At 47.2% G+C, this 23,294-nt stretch overlaps 2 protein-coding genes across 6 annotated transcripts in view; one reads left to right on the top strand and one right to left on the bottom strand.

Moving 5' to 3' along the window:
• The window catches only part of RAB37 (RAB37, member RAS oncogene family), a 59,139-nt gene that overhangs the window by 19,991 nt on the left and 15,854 nt on the right, over positions 1–23,294 (bottom strand). The gene's annotated exons all lie outside the window — the stretch shown is intronic.
• Positions 1,324–18,067, top strand: CD300LF (CD300 molecule like family member f). Of its 5 annotated transcripts, none has more exons than XM_039226395.1 (7): positions 1,324–1,468; positions 11,909–12,238; positions 12,996–13,050; positions 15,417–15,529; positions 16,605–16,627; positions 16,916–17,065; positions 17,541–18,067. In XM_039226395.1, the coding sequence occupies exons 1-7, from the start codon at positions 1,405–1,407 to the stop codon at positions 17,694–17,696; spliced, it is 891 nt and encodes a 296-aa protein (XP_039082326.1). In that variant the 5' UTR covers positions 1,324–1,404; the 3' UTR covers positions 17,697–18,067. The 5 variants fall into 5 exon arrangements, with proteins under 5 accessions (XP_039082326.1, XP_039082323.1, XP_039082328.1 ...); XM_039226392.1 differs by having other exon boundaries at positions 12,948–13,050; XM_039226393.1 differs by lacking the exon at positions 1,324–1,468 and adding an exon at positions 4,711–4,741 and having other exon boundaries at positions 12,948–13,050.

The following is a 23,294-nucleotide window of genomic DNA, read 5'->3' as shown; positions in this document are numbered from 1 at the left end:
GAAAGGTTACCTGCAACTCTCAAAACATCTGCTCCCCTGTTTTTTAGGACCGCCCCAACATGCTTAATTCCAGTCATTTCCCCTGGAAGAGAAATAGTGTTTCTGTTTGTAGAGGCCAATGTCTCTCAGCCTAACTGTACAGTGCGCTGGGCAGAGGATGGGCTGGTCAAGCAGTGGGGACAGAGGGCTGACCTGAGCCCTCCCTCGGGATTGTTGATCTTAGTTTGTGGTCTGGAACTATGTAAAATGAAAGGCTGTCTCTGGCTACATCCTGGAACAGCTAGGCTTATCAGCTGTTGTATTTTTCTATGTAAACAAGCCTCCTGCACACCTGCTCTTTCCTGATCACGGTGAGAGGGGCTTATGTCCCTCCTTGGGACTCACTCGCTTCTCAAGATGTCACAGCCTATGTATGACACACAGTAAAAGTGGCTCCAGGAGCAGGGTATGAGAAAGGGCCCTATCTGTTCTTAGCTTCTGTGCTCCACCCCAGGGCCTGCTGGGATCCTGATGGGGAGGATCGGGGACGGGCATAAAATCAGAAAGAAGAGTAAAGCACACAAAGCTGGTGGTGCCCTTATTATTGTAAGGTGGGGGTGTGGTCATTATTGTAAGGTGGGGGTGTGGAGCGAGGAATAAATAGCCATGAGCAATGAGCCGCTTTCTTCAGGAAGGAGCCCCTGGAAGAACCGACAAGTATCTGGAAGATTCAGGCTGGTATCAATATCCACAAGCCTTCACTTGGTGGTCTGGAGCACAGCAATGAGGGTTTCCAGTATGTTCTGAGGACAGAGGCCCCTCTTGCCCATCAGACTGTAGGTTCCCTGCTCACATCTCTCTACTCTTTTAACCCTCTTCTTTGAAGTCTGGGGTTTGATACCCTCCACCCTCTCATTCCAGTCTCTGGTCTAGAATTTCTCCTCTGCCTTTCCGGCTTTGGCCCAACCTCCCCCACAGCTGAGCTCCTGACCTTCTGGGCTCCAAAGGCTGCACCTGAAATTCATGTTTCTGGCATTGTGTCCCTCAGTCTTGGCTCTCCAAGCCCTCTGGGATGGAGCTGGGCTCCCTCCACCCAGTCTTCCCACCAGAGGAGAAGAATTGGGTAAGAGCCAGCCCGACCCATTGGGTCTGAGTCTGCAAATTTCCACAAGGCCTCGGAGAGGCGGAGTCCTCTTTTTAGAGAATCCATCATGGCTGCAGACAGGAAGGTATTTCTCAAAAGCTTATTCATGATCCCTGTGACTTGTTTCATTGCTTGTTGCCTTGAGATTTCACCCGTTCTACCTCCTTCCTCTTTTTGCTTATTCACTGGTGGGAAGTGGCCAAAGGAGGAAGTGCAAGAATGAGAGAAAGCAGAAGGGCTGGAAGATGCAGGAGCTGAGACGGAGCTGACTGGCTCTGCCAATGGGGGGCCTGGGTGAAAACAAAATGCACTTGTTCCTGCTCTTCTTCCTTTTCCATCTTGCAGGTGAGCTGGGCCTGGGTTTGTCCTAGAGAAGGGCTTCTGGGGCAGGAAGAAAGGGCTGGCGGAGGAAAAAGGGGGCCCAGCAAGCGGTCCTGCTGAGCAGGAGCCTCCATTTCTAAGTAGTTTCTCCAAATAGTGAGTCTGTGTGTGTCATCTACTCTGTTCCTCTCCCGGGGTTTCAGTGCCCACCATTGCCCGTGTGAAAATATCAAGGGTGCCTTCCTAAAGGAGCCCCACACAAGGCATAAAAGGCATAATTCCTGGGGCGCCTGGGTGGCTTAGTCGGTTAAGCGTCCGACTTTCACTTAGGTCATGATCTCGCGGCTCGTGGGTTCGAGCCCCATGTCGGGCTCTGTGCTGACTGCCAGCTCGGAGCCTGGAGCCTGTTTCAGTCTGTGACTCCCTCTCTCTCTGACCCTCCCCTGCTCACGCTGTCTTTCTCTCTCTCCTAGAAATAAATAAAAATATTAAAAAAAAAAAAAAGGCATAATTCCTGACCACCCAGGGGCTGATAATTCCAAATGGACAGACTTGTGGGTCCCTCTGATCTAAGAGAAGCAGAGGAGCCGTGATTGGTCAGGAGAGCTGGTGAAGGCTTGCTCCTGCACTCTCACCTTTGAGAATGCGTTATGTGGGAGGAAAGAAGTAAGAGTGGAGGGGGCTTCGGAGGAAGGAAAGCGGGAGGTTTGCCACACTGGGAAGGAGAGGTGGTTCTAGGCATTTCAGGTAGAAGGAAACGGTAGAAGTTACCGAGGGGCTGAGACAGAGGGTGGAAGGAAACTATAGGTTGATGGATACAATTTTGATTGAAAATTAAGTGGAGGTGGCGCCTGGGTGGCTCAGTCAGTTAAGTGTCCAACTTTGGCTCAGGTCATGATCTCACGGTTCCTGAGTTCAAGCCCTGCATTGGGTTCTGTGCTGACAGCTCAGAGCCGGGAGCCTGCTTCCGATTCTAGGTTTCCCTCTCTCTCTGCCCCTCCTCCACTCAAGCTCTGTCTCTCCCTCTCAAAAATAAGTAAATATTAAAAAAAAAAAAGAAAGAAAATTAAGGGGGTTTTCTTGACATTGAAATGCTGGAGGCCATAGGGCTTGGTTTTGAGTTTCTTTCTCTGGAGCCTCTCCCTCGTTGATCTCTCCTCTCCTCTTGTGGCTTAAATGCCACCTCTACATGGATGATGCCTGATTTTGTACTGCTAGCATATATCACCCTGGACCCCAGAATCTTTGAATCAACTGCCCATTCAACATCTTCACTAAGATGTTGACATTTCAAAGGTGACCTGAGCATAGGTCCCCCCCTTGAATTCCCTTCTCTCCCATCTTTGTGTTTGACAACTCCATCTTTTCTAGGTGCTCGGGCAAAATCTGGGGTCACTCATCTCCTCTCTCATATTCCATAATGATCCTTGGAAAATGCAAGCCAGATTTCTTGCTGTCTTTCCTCTGGTCGAGACCCTACAATGACCTCCTATCTTACTTAGAGTAAAAATACAGAGTTCTTTCAGAAGCTAAATGGTGCAGCATCTGGTTCTCTCACCTCCCCACCTCCGCACTCTCCTCTTCTGCTCTGCTCCCTCAGCTCAACCCATTGCAGCTGTCCCGGCCTCTTATGTTCTTTGAACATGCTAGATACGCTCCTGCCTCAAGGCCTTTGCACTTGCTGTTCTCTCTGTCCAGAATGCTCTTCCTCAGATAGCCACAAGCTCCAATCCCTCACATCCTACATGTCTTTGATTCTCACTGAAGCCTTCATTGATAATAAACCTCATTACAATTGCAATTCCCTTGCATAATCTTTCCCTACTGTCTGACTCTTCCTTTCCCCATCTTGAGAAAACTTAAGCTTCAGGAAGACAGATTTTTGCACTTGCAATGCTACCAGCTACAAATTAGACAAGTAATATTAGCTGAGCGACTGAATGTATCTCATGGAGAGGGGAAAATATGATTGCTGTACCTCACCCCCCATATTTCTTTTTCATAACACTGAACATTCAAGACTCTTTACATTAATTGGAGAGCACATACATTGCTCATGAGGATGTAAAATGGTGTAGCTACTTTGGAAAACAATTTGATATTCCTCAAAATGTTAAACGTGTGGTTGCCACATGATCTAGTAATTCTGTCCTGGGTGTATACAAATGCAAATGTTCATGGCAACATTATTCATAATCGTTAAAAGCTGGAAACAACCTAAATGTACACCAACTGATGGCTGAATAAATCAAACGTGTCATGCCCACACAATGGAACATTATTCAGCCATAAAAACAAATGAATATTGATACACGCTATAACACAGATGAACCTTGAAAACATTATGCTGGGATGCCTGGGTGGCTCAGTTGGTTGAGTGTCCAACTCTTTTTTTTTTTTTTAATGTTTTATTTATTTCTAGGAGAGAGAGAGAGAGAGACAGTGTGAGCAGGGGAGGGTCAGAGAGAGAGGGAGTCACAGACTGAAACAGGCTCCAGGCTTTGAGCTGGCAGTCAGCACAGAGCCTGACGCGGGGCTCGAACCCACGAACCGTGAGATCATGACCTAAGCGAAAGTCAGACCCTTAACCGCTTAACCGACTAAGCCACCCACGCGCCCTGGTTGAGTGTCCAACTCTTGATTTCAGCTCAGGTAATGATCTCATGGTTCCTGAGTTCGAGCCCCACATCAGGCTTCATGTTGAGTGTGGGGCCTGCTTGGGATTCTCTCTCCCTCTCTCTGTCCCTCCTCTGTTCTCTCTCCCTCTCTCTAAAGTAAATAAAATGGAAAAAAGTTTTGAAAAAGGAAAACATGTTAAGTGAAAGAATCCAGATGCAAAACGCCATGGATTATATGATTCCATTCCTATGAAATCTCCAAAATACCTAGATTCATAGAGACAGAAAGTAGATTAGTGGCTGCCGTGGGCTGGGGGGAAGGAGGAAGGGAGGGTGAGTGCCAGAAGTAAAGGGTTTCCTTTTGGGGTGATAAAAATGTTCTGGACTTAGATGGGGCAAAGGTTGCACAGCTTTGTGAATACCCTAAGAACCACTGAGTTGTACCCTTGAAAAGAGTGAATTGTATGGTATGTGAATCATCTGTTAAGGAGCAGAGGGCAGGAATCAGGACTAGATCTCCTGAGAAAAGTCTCCAGGTACCATGTGGCATTATGTGGCTCGGAGGTTCTGGAAGAACCGCAAGCGGACAGCCCTTTGTGACCTGTGATTCTTTTACATGGTTGAATTCGATCATCCACTACAGCCGTCGGAGAAATGAAAACGATGTCTCCAAGAAGTGGTATGTGCGGAGAGGAGAGCCAAGCTAGGTGACCCGACACAGAGAGACTCAGTGAGGGGGGAGGTGGTGCTGTAGATGGGAGGGTCAAGGAGCCTCTGGGAGGAGATAACTGAGCAGAGGCCTGGAGGATGAGAAGGAGTCGGCACTTCGGATTGGGGCCAGCTTTTCAGGCACAGAGAACAGCAAGCTGGAAGTCTGTGATAGGGACATGAGCCTGGCCTGGGCAAGTATGAGGAATAGATGGCGCATGTGGCTTCATCGTGTGCTTCCCAACAGCCTCGTGGGGCAGATTGGGAGGTTAGCATTATGTCTGGTGGAAGAATCCTAGGGGAGGAAATTGACGCATCGAGGACCAGGAGGCTGGTAAAGGCAAAGCTGGGGGTGGGTCGTAGGAATGGAGAAGGCAGCCTTTGGGTGCACCCTTAGGAGGCAAATCAGCTGGGCAGTGAATGAGCATAAAACACTGCTGCTTTCTCTCCCTGACATCGGGAAACGGGAGGTTGGTGAGCAGATGTGAGAGTGGGGCCGGTGCGTGTGTGTGCATGCACGCATGTGAACGCGCTGGGGTGTATGTGACCAAGGCAGAGTGGGAACATCAGTTGGAAGCCAGCAGGCACAGCTGTGTGCTAAGCAGGAACCTGGTGGGCACTGTGAAGTTTTGTCACTCCCCACCCCCCAGACTCTCCCACAGAACTTGCCAGAACAGGCAACCGTTTTACCCCTCACCTTTCCCCATTTCTAAAGAGTTCATTGTTCAGGTGCCTGAGTGGCTCAGTCGGTTAAGCATCCGACTTCTGCTCAGGACATGATCTCACGATTCATGAGTTTGAGCCCTGCATCTGGCTCTGCCCTGACAGAGTGGAACCTGCTTGGGATTCTCTGTTTTCCTCTCTCTGCCCCTCCTCTGCTTGCTCTCTATTTCTCTCTCAAAAATAAACATTAAAAAATAGTTTGTTGAGGGCACCTGGGTGGCTCAGTCGGTTGAGCGTCTGACTTCATCTCAGGTCATGATCTCATGGTTTGTGGGTTCGAGCCCAGCGTCGGGCTCTGTGGTGACAGCCCAGAGCCTGGAGCCTGCTTCAGATTCTGTGTCTCTCTCTTTCTCTGCCCCTTCCCTGCTCATGCTCTGTCTCTCAAAAATAAATAAACATTAAAAAATAGTTTATTGTTTTAAAGGCATACAAGAAACAAATACCAAATGTTTTAAAAGCATACAAGAAACAAATACCAAAGCAGAGTTCCCACCGGACTTTCCAGACTTTATTTTCTGTGAGAAAGGAAGGGATTTTAAATTACCCTCTATTTTCAGAGAAAAATTAGCTGCCTCGTCCCACTTCAGCCTCACCATAAATGGTGGCAGACAATGGACAGGACTCAGGTGTGCCGGCCCAGAGCGGAGACTGGCTGATGTCTTGTGCTGTGCTGGCTTTGGGGTCCAGTCCAGTCACTCACTGATGGTGAGCTCATCACTTCCCCCTGGGGCCTGGCTTCTTCCTCATCTAGGACTACTCCAGATCAGCTAGTATGTGAGTAAACATGCCTGCTGCGGATGCTGCTTCCTGGGCCTCAGGGGTGCCTTCTGTGTGGGAAGGGTTCAGACAGCAGCGTGGGTGCTTTGCCAAGGTTGGTGAGGAGGGAGGGGCCTGGACAGATGGTTCCAAGAAGTGAGCGGAGCACACAGTTCAAGAGTCAGGTCCAGCACCAGTGCTCAGGTGAGATGGGCTAATGTCAACTTATTAGTTTCCTAAGGCTGCTGGACAAATTACCATAAGCTTAGTGGCTTAAAACAACACAAATTTATTTATTATTATAAAAAAATTTTTAATGTTTATTTATATTTGAGAGAGAGACAGAGTGTGAGCAAGGGAGGGGCAGAGAGAGGGAGATACAGAATCTGAAGCAGGATCCAGGCTCTGAGTTGGCTGTCAGCACAGAGCCCAACGTGGGGCTCAAACCCATGAACCATGCAATCATGACCTCAGCTGAAGTCGGACACTTGAGGTGCGTGGATGGCTCAGTTGCTTAAGCATCTGACTTCCCCTCAAGTCATGATCTCACGGTTCGTTGGTTGGAGCCCCACGTTGGGCTCTGTGCTGACAGCTAACTCAGAGCCTGGAGTCTGTTTCGGATTCTGTGTCTCCCTCTCTCTCTGACCCTCCCCTGCTCATGCTGTCTCTCTTTCTCTCAGAAGTAAATAAAACATTTAGAAAAATAAAAAAAAAATGAAGTTGGACGCTTAACTGACTGAGCCATCCAGGCGCCCAAACAACACAAATTTATGTTATAGTCCGGGAGTCAGAGTCTACAAAGATCAACGGGGCTGCATTCCTTAGGATGCCTTTGAGGGAGAATCAGATTCCTTGACTTTTCCAGAGGCTGCTGCATCCTTGGTGTATGGCCCCACATCGGTCTTCAATGTCCCTTCTTTTCTGGCCCTGACCCTCCTACCTCCCTCTGATAAGGATCTTAAAAAAAATTTTTTTTTTTGCTGTTTATTTTTGAGAGAGACAGAGAGACAGCATGAGTGGGGGAGGGCAGAGAGAGACAAAGAGAGAGACAGAGAGAGGGAGGGAGACAGAGAATCCGCAGCAGGCACCAGGCTTCAAGCTGTCAGCAGAGAGCCTGAGGCGGCAAGGGGCTCCAACCCACAAACCATGAGATCATGACCTGAGCCCGAGCTGGACCCTTAACTGACTGAGCCACCCAGGTGCCCACTCTGATATGAATCTTTGTGATGACATTGGGCCCACTCAGATACTCCAGGATAATCTCTCCATCAAAGATCGTTTATTTAATCACATCTACAAAGTCCCTTTTTGCCACGTGAGATTTAACATATTTTACAGGCTCTGGGGATTAGGATGTAGACATTCTTAGGGAGCCATTATTCTGCTCACCATGCCATGAAACAGCCCTGTCCAGGCATTATTTTTACCCCTGGTCATTTTGAAAGTAATAAATGCTCATTGTTGATACTTAGGAAGTATAGAAAAAGATGAAGAATTAGGAAAAATTAAAAAAACCTACGTCCCTGATCTTAATGCCCAAGGCAACCCAATGTTAATTTTTAAAAAATATTATTATATTTTTTGAGAGAGATACAGAGTGCAAGCAAGGGAGGGGCAGAGAGATGGAGACAGAGTTTGAAGCAGGCTCCAGGCTCTGAACTGTTAGCACAGAGCCTCATGTGGGGCTGGGACCCATGAACCATGAGATCATGACCTGAGTCAAAGTCAGACGCTTAACTTACTGAGCCACCCAGGCGCCCCAACCCAATGTTAATTTAGTATTTTAAAGTATTTCCCTTCAACCTTTTTCTCTGGGCACATTTTAAAAGTTAGTTGAGATTATACTGTATGTGATATTTAAAAATCCATTTTCATTTCATATGAGGAATTTTTACACAGTTAACAGTATTTCTAAGCAAATTATCAGTGTCTGGATTACATTTGATTGAATATTTATTTTCCTAATTGTTAGATGTTAACCTTGTTTCCTTTATTTTTGCTATTTAAATAATTATGTAATGAATCTTGGTGCATAAATAAAAATTTTTTTAAGTTTATTTATTTATTTTGAGAGAGAGAGGGACAGAGAGTGGAGGAGGGACTGATAGTGGAGGAGGGACAGAGAGAAAGAGAGAGAGAGAGAGAGAGAGAATTCCAAGTAGGTTCCACACTGTCAGCACAGAGCTGGACATGGAGCTCCAACTCACAAACCATGAGTTCATGACCGAGCTGAAACTAAGAGTCGGATGCTTAGCTGACTGAACCATCCATGTACCCCCCAAATTTTAAAATTTAATATTAGAGAGAAAGCAAGCAGAGAAGATGGGCAGAGGAAGAGAGAGAGAGAGAGAATCTTAAACAGGCTTCAAGGCTGATGTGGGGTTCAATTCCATGACCCTGGGATCATGACCTAAGCTGAAATCAAGAGTTGGATGCTCAACTGACTGAGCCATCCAGGCATTCCCTGGTGCATATATTTTTGTTAGCTTCTCTGTTTCCTGAGGACCAAATCCTAGACATATAATCACTGGAGCAAAGGGCATGATTATTTTGCTACATAATTGCCGTATTACTTTCTGTAATGGTTGAACTGGTTACATCCCTACCAGCAGCTTCTCTGAGTGTCTGAGTCTCCATTCCACATCAGTCGTGTCAGCAATATAGTGTTCACAAAAACTTGGTTGGTTTTATATGTGAAAATGATATCACTTTAAAATGTTTTCATTTGCAAAAAAAAAAGTTTTCATTTTCTAGATTATTTAAATTGAACATTTTCAATTTTACTACCCACCTGAATTACTTCTTTGTGACTTGCCTTTTCTTGCCCCTTATCAGTTTTGTAAATAAGGTTTACTTATTTTTGAGAGAGAGAGAGGGGGACAGAGGACCCGAAGTGGGCTCTGTGCTAGCAGCAGACAGCCTGGTGTGGGGCTCAAACTCATGAACTGTGAGATCATGACATGAACCGAAGTCAGATGCTTAACTGACTAAGCCACCCGGGCCCTCCCCCACTTATCAATTTTCTAAATGGAGTCTTAATGTTTATCTTTCATACGTTCTTTTACTTATTTTATTTTTATTGTAGAGAGAAAGAGAGCACGGAATCAGGGGACAGGGGCCGAGGAAATGGGAGAGAGAATCTTAAGCAGGTTCCATGCTCAGTGTGAAGCCTGATGAGGGGCTTGATCCCATGATCCTGGGATCGTGACCCAAGTTGAAATCAAGAGTTGGATGCTCTACTGAGTGAGCCACCCAAGAGCCCTTATATATTCTTTTTTTTTTTAATTTTTTTAATATTTTATTTATTTCTAGGAGAGAGAGAGAGAGAGACAGCATGAGCAGGGGAGGGTCAGAGAGAGAGGGAGTCACAGACTCTGAAACAGGCTCCAGGCTCTGAGCTGGCAGTCAGCACAGAGCCTGACGCGGGGCTCAAACCCACGAACTGCGAGATCATGACCTAAGCAAAAGTCAGACGCTTAACCGACTAAGCCACCCAGGCGCCCCAAGCCCTTATATATTCTTTAAAAAAATGACTATTAATCCTTTTCTACATTATTTGTTCTAAATATATCTTACAGTCTGTTCTTTGCCTCCATTCAGTCTTTCTTGTGGTATGTCCAGTGTTACATTTATATATGTCAAATTTACTGACTCTGTGATGAAAATTTAATTTTTAAATTTAGAAAGTGCTCCCTTTCATTCAGAGATTTTTACATTTTTTAAAACACTTATTTATTTTTGAGGGACAGAGTATGAGCAGGGGAGGGTCAGAGAGAGAGGGAGACACAGAATCCGAAGCAGGCTCCAGGCTCTGAGCTGTCAGCACAGAGCTTGATGCAGGGCTGAACCCACAAGCAGTGAGATCATGACCTGAGCCAAAGTCAGATGCCCAACTGATTGAGCCACCCAGAGGCTCCTTTTCATTCAGAGATTTTATAAAGACTTCTAATTTCTTCTAGTTTAAGAAGTGATTTGCTATTTTGTGTTGACCTTAATCTCCCTGCCTTTACCTAAGTGGAACATGTGTAGAGGTAACAAGATCCAGCAACACTTGTGCAAAACCCTTCCCTTCCCTACTTCTGAAAAGTCTCCTATGGTTTATTATACTCCAGAGAACTGAAAACCTATCTCTATGCAAATACCAGTAGTACAATAATGTTCATAGCAGCATTATTCATAATAGCTGAAAGTGAAAACAACCCAAGTATCATTGATTGATGCACAGAGAAACAATGTCCATTGTGGTCTCTCCCTACCATGGAATGAAGTGCCCGCATACACTACAACATGGACGAACCTTAAAAACATTACACTAAGTGAAAGGAGCCAGACACAACAGGCCATACATTGTGTGACTATATTTATATGAAATGTAGATTTCATTTTTTAATTTTTATTTTTTAATGTTTTATTTCTTTCTGAGAGAGAAAGAGAGGCAGGGTGAGGGGAAGGGTCAGAGAGAGAGGGAGACACAGAATCTGAAGCAGGCTCCAGGCTCTGAGCTAGCTGTCAGCACAGAACCCGACGCGGGGCTTGAATCCACGAACTGTGAGATCATGACCTGAGCCGAAGTCGGACACTTCACCAACTGAGCCACCCAGGAGCCCCATGAAATGTGGATTTCAGAACGTAGACTAATGAGGAGCAAATGCTGGGTATAGTGTTTCTTCTGAAGTGATGAAAATGTTTTGGAGTTAGGGGTGATGGTTGTACAGCTTTGTGAATATCCTAAAAACACCAGAGTATATGCTTTCAAATTAAGAGTAAAGGATGCCTGGGTGGCTCAGTCTGTTAAGCATCTGACTTCGGCTTAGGTCATGATCTCATGGTTTGTGAGATTGATCTCCGTGTTGGATGCACCCTGCTTCTCTCTCTCTCTGCCCTTCATTAAATATTTTCTCTCCCTCTCTCTCTCTCCCCTCTCACTCACTTGTGTCCTCTCTCTAAAAAGAAATTAAGAGCAAAACTTATGATATATGGATTAAGTCTCAATTTTTATTTAAAAATTTTTTAATGTTTGTTTTTGAGAGACAGAGACAGAGTGTGAGTGGGAGAGGGACAGAAAGAGAGAGAGACAGGCTGAAGCAGACTCTAGGGTCTGAGCTGTCAGCACAGAGCCTGACACGAGGCTTGAACTCGTGAACTGTGAGATCATGACCTGAGCCGAAATCAAGAGTTGGATGCTTAACTGACTGAGCCACCCAGATGCCTCAAGCCAGTGTTTTAAAATGGAGATGTTCCATATAAAATCCAGATTCCTGGTTATTCTAGAAAAATGAAAAGGTCTGAAATCACAGAGCCCACATTTTGCATGAGGACTGTGGGCTGAAGTGGACTGGGGTCTTGCCTTCCTTTGGGTCATTTGCTCTCCAGATGACTTTGGCCACGGGACTATAGAAAGCTGTCATTGCTCAGTGTCGGCATTTTTGATTCTTTGAGATCTGTAGTTGTGCTCTTAGGTGACTTCTATGACGGATTTGAACCAGTGGAGTTCTGAAGGACAAAGGTCTGTGTTGTGAAAGGTCTATTCCTTCTTTGACTGTTACTCAACTCATCGGGTACTTGGGTTTATTGGAATTATTTGTGATGCAGGAGGCTGTGGCTCTTCTTCAGGGGGTGGGGTGGGGTGATGACAGGCACATGGATTTGTGTTTTCCAGGCTCATCTGAAATCTCGGGTCCAGGGGTAGTCAGCGGCCTGGTGGGGGGCTCACTGACCGTGCAGTGTCGCTATGTACAAAAGTGGCAATCCCACAAGAAGTGGTGGTGTCGAGGAGCCGAGTGGAATAGCTGCCGTATCCTTGTTAAAACCAATGGGTCAGAGCAGGAGGCACAGTGGAAAAATGTGTCCATCAAAGACAATCAGAAAAACTACACATTCACTGTGACTATGGTGAAGCTCACAAAAAGTGATGCAGATACTTACTGGTGTGGGATCGAGAAATATGGAACTGACCATGGGGCCAAAGTCAAAGTGACTATCAACCCAGGTAAGAGTATAATAACTATGGCGGTGTGTCTTCAGGGCCTGTTCTGTTCTGGGCCCTGAAGTTCCTCTCCAGTGACTTCAGTGTCACTCAGTGAACTGTCACACAGGGTGGTTGAGTCTTGAGTTCTTCTAGAACCTGACTGACCCCTTGGGTTTGGGAGGGACAGGGCTTCTCTTAGATGCTCTCATGGTACCCAGCACCTCCTCCAGGTTGGGATCAAGCCTTTCTGGGCATGTGTTTCTCTGCACAGCTCAGTGTCTGAGTCTGTTGCCCACAGAGATCAAGGTGATGGTCCCAGTTTCAGCCCATGGGCCAAAAGGACCTTCTCCCATGGGACCCAGAGACCCCAATTCCTGCCAGTGCTTTCCTGACTTCTGGTGCCTTGTGTCCCTGCTCTTTCCAGAGGTTGGGGCCGGGACTTCATAGTGGCTGTTCCCACCCTCTGTTCCATATCCAGTGTCAGAGGGAAGGGGCCCAGCACAGTCATGGTGGTATAGTTGATTCCTGAGGTTCAGAATGGCCTCCACAATGAAAAAGCTGCCTGCCTCCGAGGCTGAGTATCCTAGTTGCCAGGGAGATATAAGCAGTCTAGGCTATAGGCCCTTCTCTTCTCACGGCCTAGCTCCAGGCTCCCCCTGGGCTCAGAGCCATGTGCAGGGCTGTGGGCAGGTTAGCAGGCTGAATAGTGTATAATCTGGTCTATGCCTAGCACCAACTACAGTGTCAACCACCACCTCAAACGCCCACATGTCCACAGCGCCAGCAGAGACCAAAGCCCCCCCAACTATGACCAGCCATCACTCCAATGCCAGGTAAGCCAGTTCCAATGTGCTGTTTCCTCTGGTCTACCTGGTCCAAACTCCTCCAATGGGGGGTACCCTTTGCAGTCCCAGGTGCTAGCCAGAGTTTGTCCCCCAGACCTTTAGGCTCCTTTGGGAAGGCAAGGATGCCAGGGGCTCTTCCCACTTGCTATCAGCCCCCGTCCCTGGTCCTTGGAGCCCCCCAGATCCTTCATCCTGGAACTCAGTACAGTTTGTAGATGTGTTGGTGCATCTATTCATCTATTTCATTTTTTTTTAATATTTTTATTTATTTCTAGGAGAGAGAGAGATACAGCGTGAGCAGGGGAGGGTCAGAGAGAGAGGGAGATACAGACTCTGAAACAGGCTCCAGGCTCTGAGCCGGCAGTCAGCACAGAGCCCGATGCGGGGCTCGAACCCACGAACCGTGAGATCATGACTTAAGCAAAAGTCGGACGCTTAACTGACTAAGCCACCCAGGTGCCCCTCATCTATTTCATTTTTACTGAGTTAACTTCTACATGACCAGCCCCTTGTTGAGCTCTGAGTGCAAAGATGTGGAGCTTCCCCTGAGGACCTCAGAGTGCAGACTGGGAGATTGATGAGCAGGCAGTCAGTGCACATGGCATGGCCAGTGTGCATGTAGGCATGGGCATTGTGGGCCACAGGGATGCCTCTTGGTCCAAATGCTGGAAGGACAGTGAGGGCTTGGGAACATCCGTTTTCCCCTAATTACCGTTATGGCAAGAATAGTGATATTGATGATTTGTCCCATCTCAAGAGCACCTGACAGCTCACAGAGGGCTTTCCTATCCATTGTCTCTTAATTCTTTGACCCTACTTCATGAGGAGGAGGAGGCAGATACAAATGTTCACATTTTATAGAGGAAGAAACAGTCTCTCTCATGCTTCTTAGTGCCCTGCTTGGCCAATGCAGCCAAAGTGGCTTTCTAGAAGTTGAGAGATCTTTTTCCATTTCCTTCCATGCCCTCTTCACTGTGTTTCTAGATCTGCTGTGATTTCCTTTTGCTGGGGCTTCCCGTAGAATCCCAATGGGAGATCTCCAATCTGTCTACTCCCACCTGGAATCCCTTTTCTTTCTCTCTCCCGTCTGCCTTCTGTTTCAAAAGTTTCTTTCTACTAACCTGCTTTTAATAAGTAATAGTTAACAGGGCACCTGGTGGTTAAGCGTCCGATTCTTGGTTTCCACCTCAGGTCATGATCCTGTATTCGTGAGATCAAGCCCTATGTGGGGCTCTGAGCTGACAGCATGGGATCTGCTTGGGATTCTCTCTCTCTGCCTCTCCCCCACTCATTCTCTCTCTCTCCAAAAGTAAATAAATAAATAAACTTTAAAAAAAAGCATTAGCTAAGGAGTTTCCTCATTTTATGAATCAAAGCTCTATATAAGTACCAATTAGGGTCTTTGATAAGAAAGAGATGGGTTCACTCATTCATTCATTTATTCAACAAATAATTATTGAGCCCCTGCTCATGCCTATTAGTATTTTGGGGGATACAAGAAGATACTAGGATGAACAAAATAAATAAGGTGTCTGCCCCTCCAGGTACTTACAGTCAGGAGATAATTAATGTGCCACATAGAGTTCATCAACTAACTGGTTGATGGATTCATTCTACAAATTCTGTGACTAGTGACGAATAAGAGATAGTCTTTGTATGACTTGGTTCAGGGAGCCATGACAAAGTACCATATCCCAGGCCACTGAAACAATACACATTTACTTTCATACTGTTCTGGAGGCCAGAAGGATGAGATCAAGGTGTCTAAGGGTTGACCTCTTCTTGGGGCTCAAAGAGAGAAGCAGTCCCATGCCAATCTCCCAGCTTCTGGTGTTTGCCAGCCAGCTGGGGAGGTTCCTTGGCTTGTGGCAGCATTACCCCAATTCCCGCCTCTGTTTTTACAGGGCCTTCCAGTGCGTACTTGTGTGTGGCTAGATTTTCCATTTGTAAGGACACCAGCCATTGGATGAGGGCCCGTCCTGATTCCATATGACCTCATCTTGACTTGCTTACATCTGCAAAGATCTTATTTCCAAATAGATCACCTTCACAGGTTGTGAATGAACATGAATTGTGGGGAATGGGGGACACTATTTAATCTAGTACAGCAGGACAAGTGTAAGAGCAGGGAGAACTTTCCAGGGGTTCCAGAGAACTTTCCATTAGGTGTCTGGACCCACCGAAAAAAAATTTTTTTTTTTTTTACCATCTCTGAGGGCACTTAGGAGTGGGATTTCCTGGCTATAAACCATAGGCTTCCAGGTCAAAAGGTGTGCGGCCCTCTTGGCTTCTAGGTGGCTGAAGCAAGGCCCAGAGGAGGGCTGGGGTGCATGGCGCCTTTCTGTTGTTTCCAGGGCTGACTCCATTAACCTCAGCATCCTGCTTCCCCTCATCTTTGGCGTCTTGCTGCTTCTCCTGGTGGCCGCCTCACTCTTGGCTTTGAGAATGATGAAGCAACAGAAGAAAGGTGACCAGATACAGCCGCTAGTGCTGAGCTGGGGCTGGGCTGGGGGGCTGGGAAGGGGGAGCTGATGCCTGGCTCTGCCTCCACATTCTCAGGGTAAATGCATCCCTCCCCTTTCTGAACCCACTAGGAGCCAAACTCTCCCAGGGTGCTCTCCAGTCCCCCCTCTACCATCACAGCCTGGAGACTCTTGTAGTCAAGGGGGAGGGAGGCCCCACTGCTCTTCTCCCAGATGTATGTCTGGGGCCTAGGTTCTAAGTACTTTCTGTGCTCCTCAGTATCTAGGCTTTTGAAACTAAGAACCAAGAGAAAAGAACTTTTTGTTTCTTTGTTGCCTCTAATGGGGCTGGAGTGGGGGGAAGGGGGAGATAAGGGGTAGAGGCCAAAGGGCAGAGAGAAATAGGAAACAGGACCACTGAAAGCTGGTCCATAAGGTTCTGACCTAGCTCCTGCACCCCACTCGGAAGGCAGCCTGCATGGGGCACCTGTATACCAGGCACAGCCAAGCAACCAGAAATGCAAGGAAGGGATGGGCCCAGCTGCCCAGCAACCCCCAGCCCACCCAAAGACTAACTGGAATTGGGTGGGACACAGGAGACAAGACAGACCTAAATTAAGGGCCATGGAGCTGGGGAGGGAGAGATTCGGCACCCTGGGTAGCTGGGAAGGCAGGTGTGACTTTGAGTTGACTCTCAAATGATGAATCAGGTGGAGACATGGGGGCATTTCGGGCTGGACTCCTGGCAGAGGTTACATGTGCCTGCAATTGCCCAGCAGGAAACTTGATCACAGGGGCGCCGAGGGCTGGCAGGGCCGCTGGATCAGCTGCTGGCCGTTCCTCGATGTGGGGAAGATGGGCAAGTCTCCTTGTTTCTCCGGTGGAGAAGTGGCAGCTCAGAGAGGTGAAGTGACCAATGTTACAGAGTGTGTCATCTGAGGAGTCAGAATCAGAACCCGGTCTCATGTCTCTGAGTCTGGAGCCTAATCCACCTCTTTCCTTCCAGACTTCTCTTCCCCAGAAGGGGGCCCTGTGAGTCTATGGATGGGCTTTCTAATTTTGATTGTTTTTGTCTTTTAGCTGCTGGGCTATCCCCAGAGCAGGTAAGAGAGTTTCCGAGGTCAGACCAGAGACACCAGATAGCGCCTTCCTCTCTTTCCTCGTTTTCCCGGGAGCACCGAGCTGCAAACCTTTCAGACAAGCCGTGTCTGTGTGCTCACAGCCCAGCTGCAGAGCCTGGGGGGATGGGAGGTGGATGCTGGAAACAGCCAGAAGGGGGTAGGGCAGGAAGGGGCGGGAGAGGGGTTGCATAGGAAGTTGGGAGAGGGGGGCCCAGGGAGGCATAGGCCCCATATTCCTGTGTGAAAGAAGACCTGTGCATCCTTTCCCAGGTGCTCCAGCCCCCAGTAGGGGACCTCTGCTATGCAAACCTGACCCTACAGCAAACCGGAACCTCTCACGGCTCCTCCCAGAAGAAGGCCTGCACAAAGCCCTCCTCCTCTGACCTGGAAAAACAGCAGGAAGTGGATTATGTCACCATGGTGTGTACATAGGGCTGCTGTGGGCCTTGAAGCCAGATAGGTTCTCTCCTGCCCATGTGGGCACAGAGGAGGAAGAGTGGGTGCTGGGCAAAGCCACAGCCATTGGAAGACTTGCCTGTGGAGCTCCCCCACCCCCACATCTCCCTCCCCACTCCCCAGGCATTCGGCCATTGGAAGTGTCTCCTCAGCACTAGAGGACTCAGAGTCCCATCAGACATGGCCCTCGTGCTGGGCGGCGGAGGCCCAGACAGGCTGAGCGACCTGGGATTCCATGTGAAGTGTGCTGCCCTCATTCGGAGTGGAGGGAGGTCTTCTGCTGTGGTTGGCGTTCAGGGAGCTGGCAGAGGGAAGGCAGGGACTGGAGGGTCTGGGAGGAACTTTCAGAAGCCCCGAAGGCCCTGTTCCCCCACCTCCATCCGCGGGCATAACCCCCTGCCTGCTTCTCTGACCCCTCCCTCGGGCATGTTTATTACAGGCCCCCCTTCCGAAGGAGAACATTTCCTATGCAGCTCTGACTTGGGAGTTTCTGGATCAGGAGCCAACCTACAGCAACACAGACGTGCTCGTCACCCGTATTCCCAGCAGGAACCACGAGGAGTCCATAGGATACAGCACCGTCAGGAGGCCTTAGCCTGAGTCCCCGTCCCCAGAACCTGGGAACTTGGCAAAGGAGCTATATGGATGTGTGAAGTTGAGGATTTTGAGATAGGGGGAATATTCTGGATTATCCAAATGGGTCCTAAATAGAATCACAAGTCTCCTTGTAAAAGGGAGGCAAGAAGGTCACAAGAGGAGAAGGCAGCAGATGATGGGAGCAGAAGTTGGAGAGACATGGTCAGCAGCCTCCAGGAGCCAGAAAGGGCAAGCAATGGATTCTCCCCTGGAGTCTCTAGAAAGAACCAGCCTGCCAACACCCTGACTTTATAGTCCACTGAAACAGACTTTGTGTTTCTGGCCTCCAGAAGTGTAGGAGAATAAATTGGTATTGTGTTAACGAAGCCAGTACATGTGTGGTAATTTTTTCCGGCAGTAAGAGGAAATGAACATATTCTGTGGCAGGCGCCTTCCCTAAATGCTTTATCTCGGTAACTAGTTTTGAGTCCTCGCAACAACCCTATGAGGGCTTTATTATTGCCTCCATTTTGCAGATGAGGAATCGAGGTTCAGTGATTTACCAGGTTTGAGCGCTAGCAAGTGGATGAGTTGAAATGTGAACTTGGGCATTTTGGCTCCAGGGTCTGGAGTCTGGGCCACTACCTTCACTGTGTTTAAGAGGGAGAGTGTGTGTGAACTACTCACACAGGGACAGTTAGTGAGTATTTACGGGTGATGGACTTCCCATCTCTAATTAGAGTTCTGGCACCCCTCCCGCTAGACTATGTCCTGAATCCCAGCGTGGCTCCTTGTCTCCATGGTTACCAGCTACGTCCAAGCAACCATCCAGTCCCTTGCCTGCCATTCTTCTTTCCTTCTCAGCCCCAGAGTCCGTTCTCCTCGCAGTAGCCAGAGTGATCTTTTTATTTTATTTATTTATTTTAAAATAGTGGTTGAGCTCATTTATTTATTTAAAAAAACTTTAATGTTTATTTATTAAAATTTTTAAAAATGTTTATTTATTTATATTTCAAAAAATTTTCTTAAATACTTTGTTGTCAAGTTGGTTTCCATTTAACACCCAGTGCTCATCCCAACAAATGCCCTCCCCCGTGCCCATCACCCCCCTTCCCCTCTCCCCTACCCCCCTCAGCCCTCAGTTTGTTCTCAGCATTCAAGAGTCTCTCATGGTTTGCTTCCCTCCCTCTCCCCAACTATTTTTACCCTTCTTCTCCCTTATGGTCCTCTGTTAGCTTCTTCCTAATCCACCTATATGTGCAAACATATGATATCTGTCCTTCTCTGCCTGACTTATTTCGCTCAGCATAACACCCTCAAGTTCCAACCATGTTACTATTATTTTTGAGAGACACAGAGAGACAGAGCGCGAACAGGTGAGGGGCAGAGAGAGAGGGAGACACTGAATCCGAAGCAGGCTCCAAGTTCTGAGCTCTCAGCACAGAGCCTGACGTGGCACTTGAACCCACGAACTGAGAGATTATGACCTGAGCTAAAGTCGGATGCTTAACTGACTGAGCCAGCCAGGTGCCCCAATGTGTATTTATTTTTGACAGAGAGTGCAAGTCAAGGAGGGGCAGAGAGAGAGGGAGATAGAGGATCTGAAGTAGGCTCCACGCTGTCAGCAGAGAGCCTGATTTGAGGCTCAAACTCATGAACCATGAGATCATGACCTGAGCCAAAGTCAGATGCTTAACCGGCTAAGCCTCCCAGGTGCCCCCAGGTGATCTTTTTAAACCTCGGACTCGGTCACTCACTGCTTTTCGGGTGGCTTCTTCTGCCGCCCAGGAGGTCCCGGGGATGCACGGGTCCCTGCCTACCTCTATGACCCCCTTTCTAGCCACCGTCTTTCTGACAAAATGAAGCTTGCTCTTTTCTCAGGGCATTGACACTTGCTGTATCTTCTTTCTGGAAAGTTCTTCCCACAGATGTGTGACTAGTTAGCTTCTTCTTTCTTTTTTTAAAATGTTTATTTTGAGAGAGAGAGAAAGAGAGAGAGAGAGAGAGCGAGAGAGAGCACCCAAAAATGCACAGGCGGTGGGTGGGGGGGGGGGAGGGTAGAGAGAGAGAGTGAGATGGAGAGAGAGAATCCCAACCAGGCTCTGTGCTGGGTCTTGATCCCATGAACCATGAGATCATGACCTGAGCTGAAATCATGAGTCGGGTGCTTAAACGACTGAGCTACCAAGGCTCCCCAGACTAGTTAGCTTCATTGTACCATCACATCTTAGCTCACATTGTCCCCTCACCAGAGCAACCTTCTCTGACTATCCTAAAGGCCACTATCCCTGCCACCACCTTCAATTTCTCCCTGTTGCCCTGTTTTACCTCCTTCATTATCGGCATGTGGGTTTATTGTTTCTCCCTCTCGGCTAGGCTGTAGGCTGCTTGTAGGTGAGAATTTTGTCTCATCCACTGCTGTATCCCCTGTGCATAGTTTTCGGGTCTCGTACACGGTGGGCTCTTGAATGTTTCTGTGTTGCCTTAAATGAATAAATAATGTGGTGATCTAGACATGGGAACATAGGGCAAGCTTTCAGGGGCAGGGACACATGTATCTGTCATTCTAGGAAGGGGGTGCTAGACCCCCTGGGCAACTCAAGGAATTTCAGGATGAAACTCCCTGAAGCATGAAGTGGAGAGATTTCTTTCATCCTCCTGAAGTGAGGGGAAAGAGGATCCCCCATGATTCCTCCTGATTGGAGGACAAAGGTCTATTACTTCACTTAGGTCTCTTTTGTTGGAGGCTAGGGTAAAGTCCAGAGAAAGGAGTCACGGCTTGGGAAGAAATGATGAGCTATGCCTGGGGCTACAGGAAGGTGCCCCAAAAGGTACAGGGGCCATAGAAGTGTTTAGGGGCCACTATTAATATGACCTGGGGTTGCCTGACTTCCCACAACCACGGATGCCCCAGATGGTGAGGGGGAAGTGGACTTGGTGGATGCCCATACCAGCATGTGTGGCTCTCTGCTCCAGTTCCCACTCCCTGAAAGATGATTGGATTCCTTGCACCCTCAACAGCTGAACCATCCTGGGGAAATTTGCAGAGGCTGAGCAAACTTAAATATTACTGAGCATGTCATTGAAGCTCATTGGGTCAGTGAGACTGTTTTTGACCCAGTCTATTTTAATGTCTTTATTTATTTATTTATTTATTTATTTATTTATTTATTTAGAAACAGTGCAAGTGGGAGAGGGGCAGAGAGAGAGAGGGAGACAGAATCCGAAGCAGACTCCAGGCTCTGAGCTGTCAGCACAGAACCCAACGCGGGGCTTAAACTCATGATCCATGAGATCATGACCTAAGCCGAAGTTAAACGCTTAACCAACTAAGCCACCCAGGCGCCTCTGACCCAGCCTATTTTGAGATTTACAGAGCAAGAAGTGGCTCCAGAGTGAAAGAGTTCAAAGCAGAGCAAATACAGAGTGAGTCAAAGTATAAGAATAACAGAGAGCCTTGGGCCAGTACATCACTGTGCCATTTTAGCATTTTAGCAATTGTGTATAACATGGTTTTATTGCTGAGTTTTTAAGTAGTCAGCACTCAACAGAACTTATAAGTACATTCTTATTCTGGATAGTGAGGCATTTATCTTTTCTGGTAATATATCACAGACACCAGTTAGTGAGCTCACACTTCTGACACAAATCTAGAAATGCAGGAAGGTTAGAATTCAGCTCAATTTGTTTTGGCTGGAGGAGTCTGGTTCCTTCTGCCTTTATCTCGGTGGTAGATATGGGCTGAAGATGGAAAGTTCTGGCAGCCTAGCTGAACTGAGGAAAGGTAAATCCACTTAGAAAGACAGATCCACTCTGATCACTTTTAATTGCCTTATTCAAGCTTCCAAAAAGGTGTCTGTTGGATATATTGCTGGAGATAATGTTTTCAAAAAAATATTTTTTAATATTTTTTATTTATTTCTCAGAGAGAGAGAGAGAGAGCATGAAAAGGAGAGGGTCAGAGAGAGAGGGAGATACAGAATCTGAAACAGGCTCCAGGCTCTGAGTTGTCAGCACAGAGCCCGACGCGGGGCTCGAACCCACGAACTGTGAGGTCATGACCTGAGCCGAAGTCGGACACTTAACTGACTGAGCCACCCAGGCGCCCCTGGAGATAATGTTTTTATCTGAAATTCCAGTCACCTGGGTTGGTGGCTGTCTGAAAAGGGACCTTCTCATGTCCTGAGAGATGGGGTTGGCTAGCTCATGACATCTGTCAAAGCCGTCCTGTCTAGTCTACATTCTGCAGCTGACTGGTGGTCCTCATGGGAAACATTTGGGTTCTTGGGCTTTGGGTCATGACTGCAGGGATCTGCCCTGCCTGCAGCCCAATTTGTTCAAGCTTGAACTGACTTTTGGAGGAAATACTTGGGGTGGGGGAAAGGGGAGGCAAACACATGCAAGAGGCTTGAAAGGAAACTTTCATAATGTTTATAGACTGGTATCTTGGTGTTGTCTCAGTCATATCCGGCTGTTCCTTAAAGATTTTGCTAAGGCAGATTTTGGGTGTTTGACTAGCGCCTTTACTGTAAGAGTGAGGAAGTTCAGATATAGTTCCTCTGGTTTGAGTGAGAATGACATTTGCCATTTTTGCTGTATGGTTTCCAGGAAAGCACATTCTGTTAAGACAAATTCCAAGATATTTAACCACTCAGCTTTGACCGAATGCCTAATTATTTATAGCCTGTTCTAAAGTTGCTGGGGTTTCTCTCTTTTGGTTTTTAAAGTACTAATGTTTAAAGATTCTACAGATTATAGGGTTTGGACAGTCTCCTTTTGAGAACTGTATGCATGTTACTGACTTTCAGAAGATGCAGCCTTTTTGAGAGTCGACTGAGGAGGAAAAATATACTCTGCTGATAACTTTCAAAGTACATGATTGGGGTGTGTGTGGGAGGCTCTGTGGTTAAGCATGTGACTTTGGCTCAAGTTATGATCTCATGGTTCATGGGTTTGAGCCCCACGTAGGGCTCTGTGCTGACAGCTCGGAGCCTGGAGCCTGCTTTGGATTCTGTGTCTTCCTCTCTCTGTCCCTCCCATGCTCATGCTCTTTCTCTCTCTCAAAAATAAATAAACATTAAAAAAACAACCCCCCACCAAATACATTATTAGGATAAGTGTTGGATTGAAGTGAGGCTGAAACCTACCTTTGCTTGACACCTTGAAAGTAGAATTCATAGCCACTTAGCCTTGGAAAGGCCAGACTGCTGGAATCTGTTGGTACCATGTACCAATAATTTTTTCAGATTGGGAGGGACTGTTATTGGGTCAGCCTTTTATTTACTGAGTAGGTACAGTCTTTTCCAATGCAAATGGAATTGATAATTCGTTGGATCATTGAAACTGTTGGTTAAGACAGACAATTGTAAAAGAAATATATGGTTTCTTTAAGGGACTTTTTTTCTACTCTAGATACCTAAATGTGTAGTAATTTGCTAGTGTTCTGATGTAAACCTAAGCCTTTTCTTTGTTTACTTATGGGTCTCCTGAAAGAAGGGTTCTTTGCTGTTTCTGTACAGTGTGTTTCTGCCCACATTGTATGTTCCTGGAACCCTTATTCCAGTTTCTCTGACAGGGGGCAAGACATTCCAGACACTTATGAAGCAATCGGATTGTG

This window comes from Hyaena hyaena, unplaced genomic scaffold (genome assembly GCF_003009895.1).
Source record: "Hyaena hyaena isolate Hyena2069 unplaced genomic scaffold, ASM300989v1 scaffold_21, whole genome shotgun sequence".
Lineage (NCBI taxonomy): Eukaryota > Metazoa > Chordata > Mammalia > Carnivora > Hyaenidae > Hyaena > Hyaena hyaena.
This window is presented reverse-complemented; position numbering and strand designations above follow the sequence as displayed.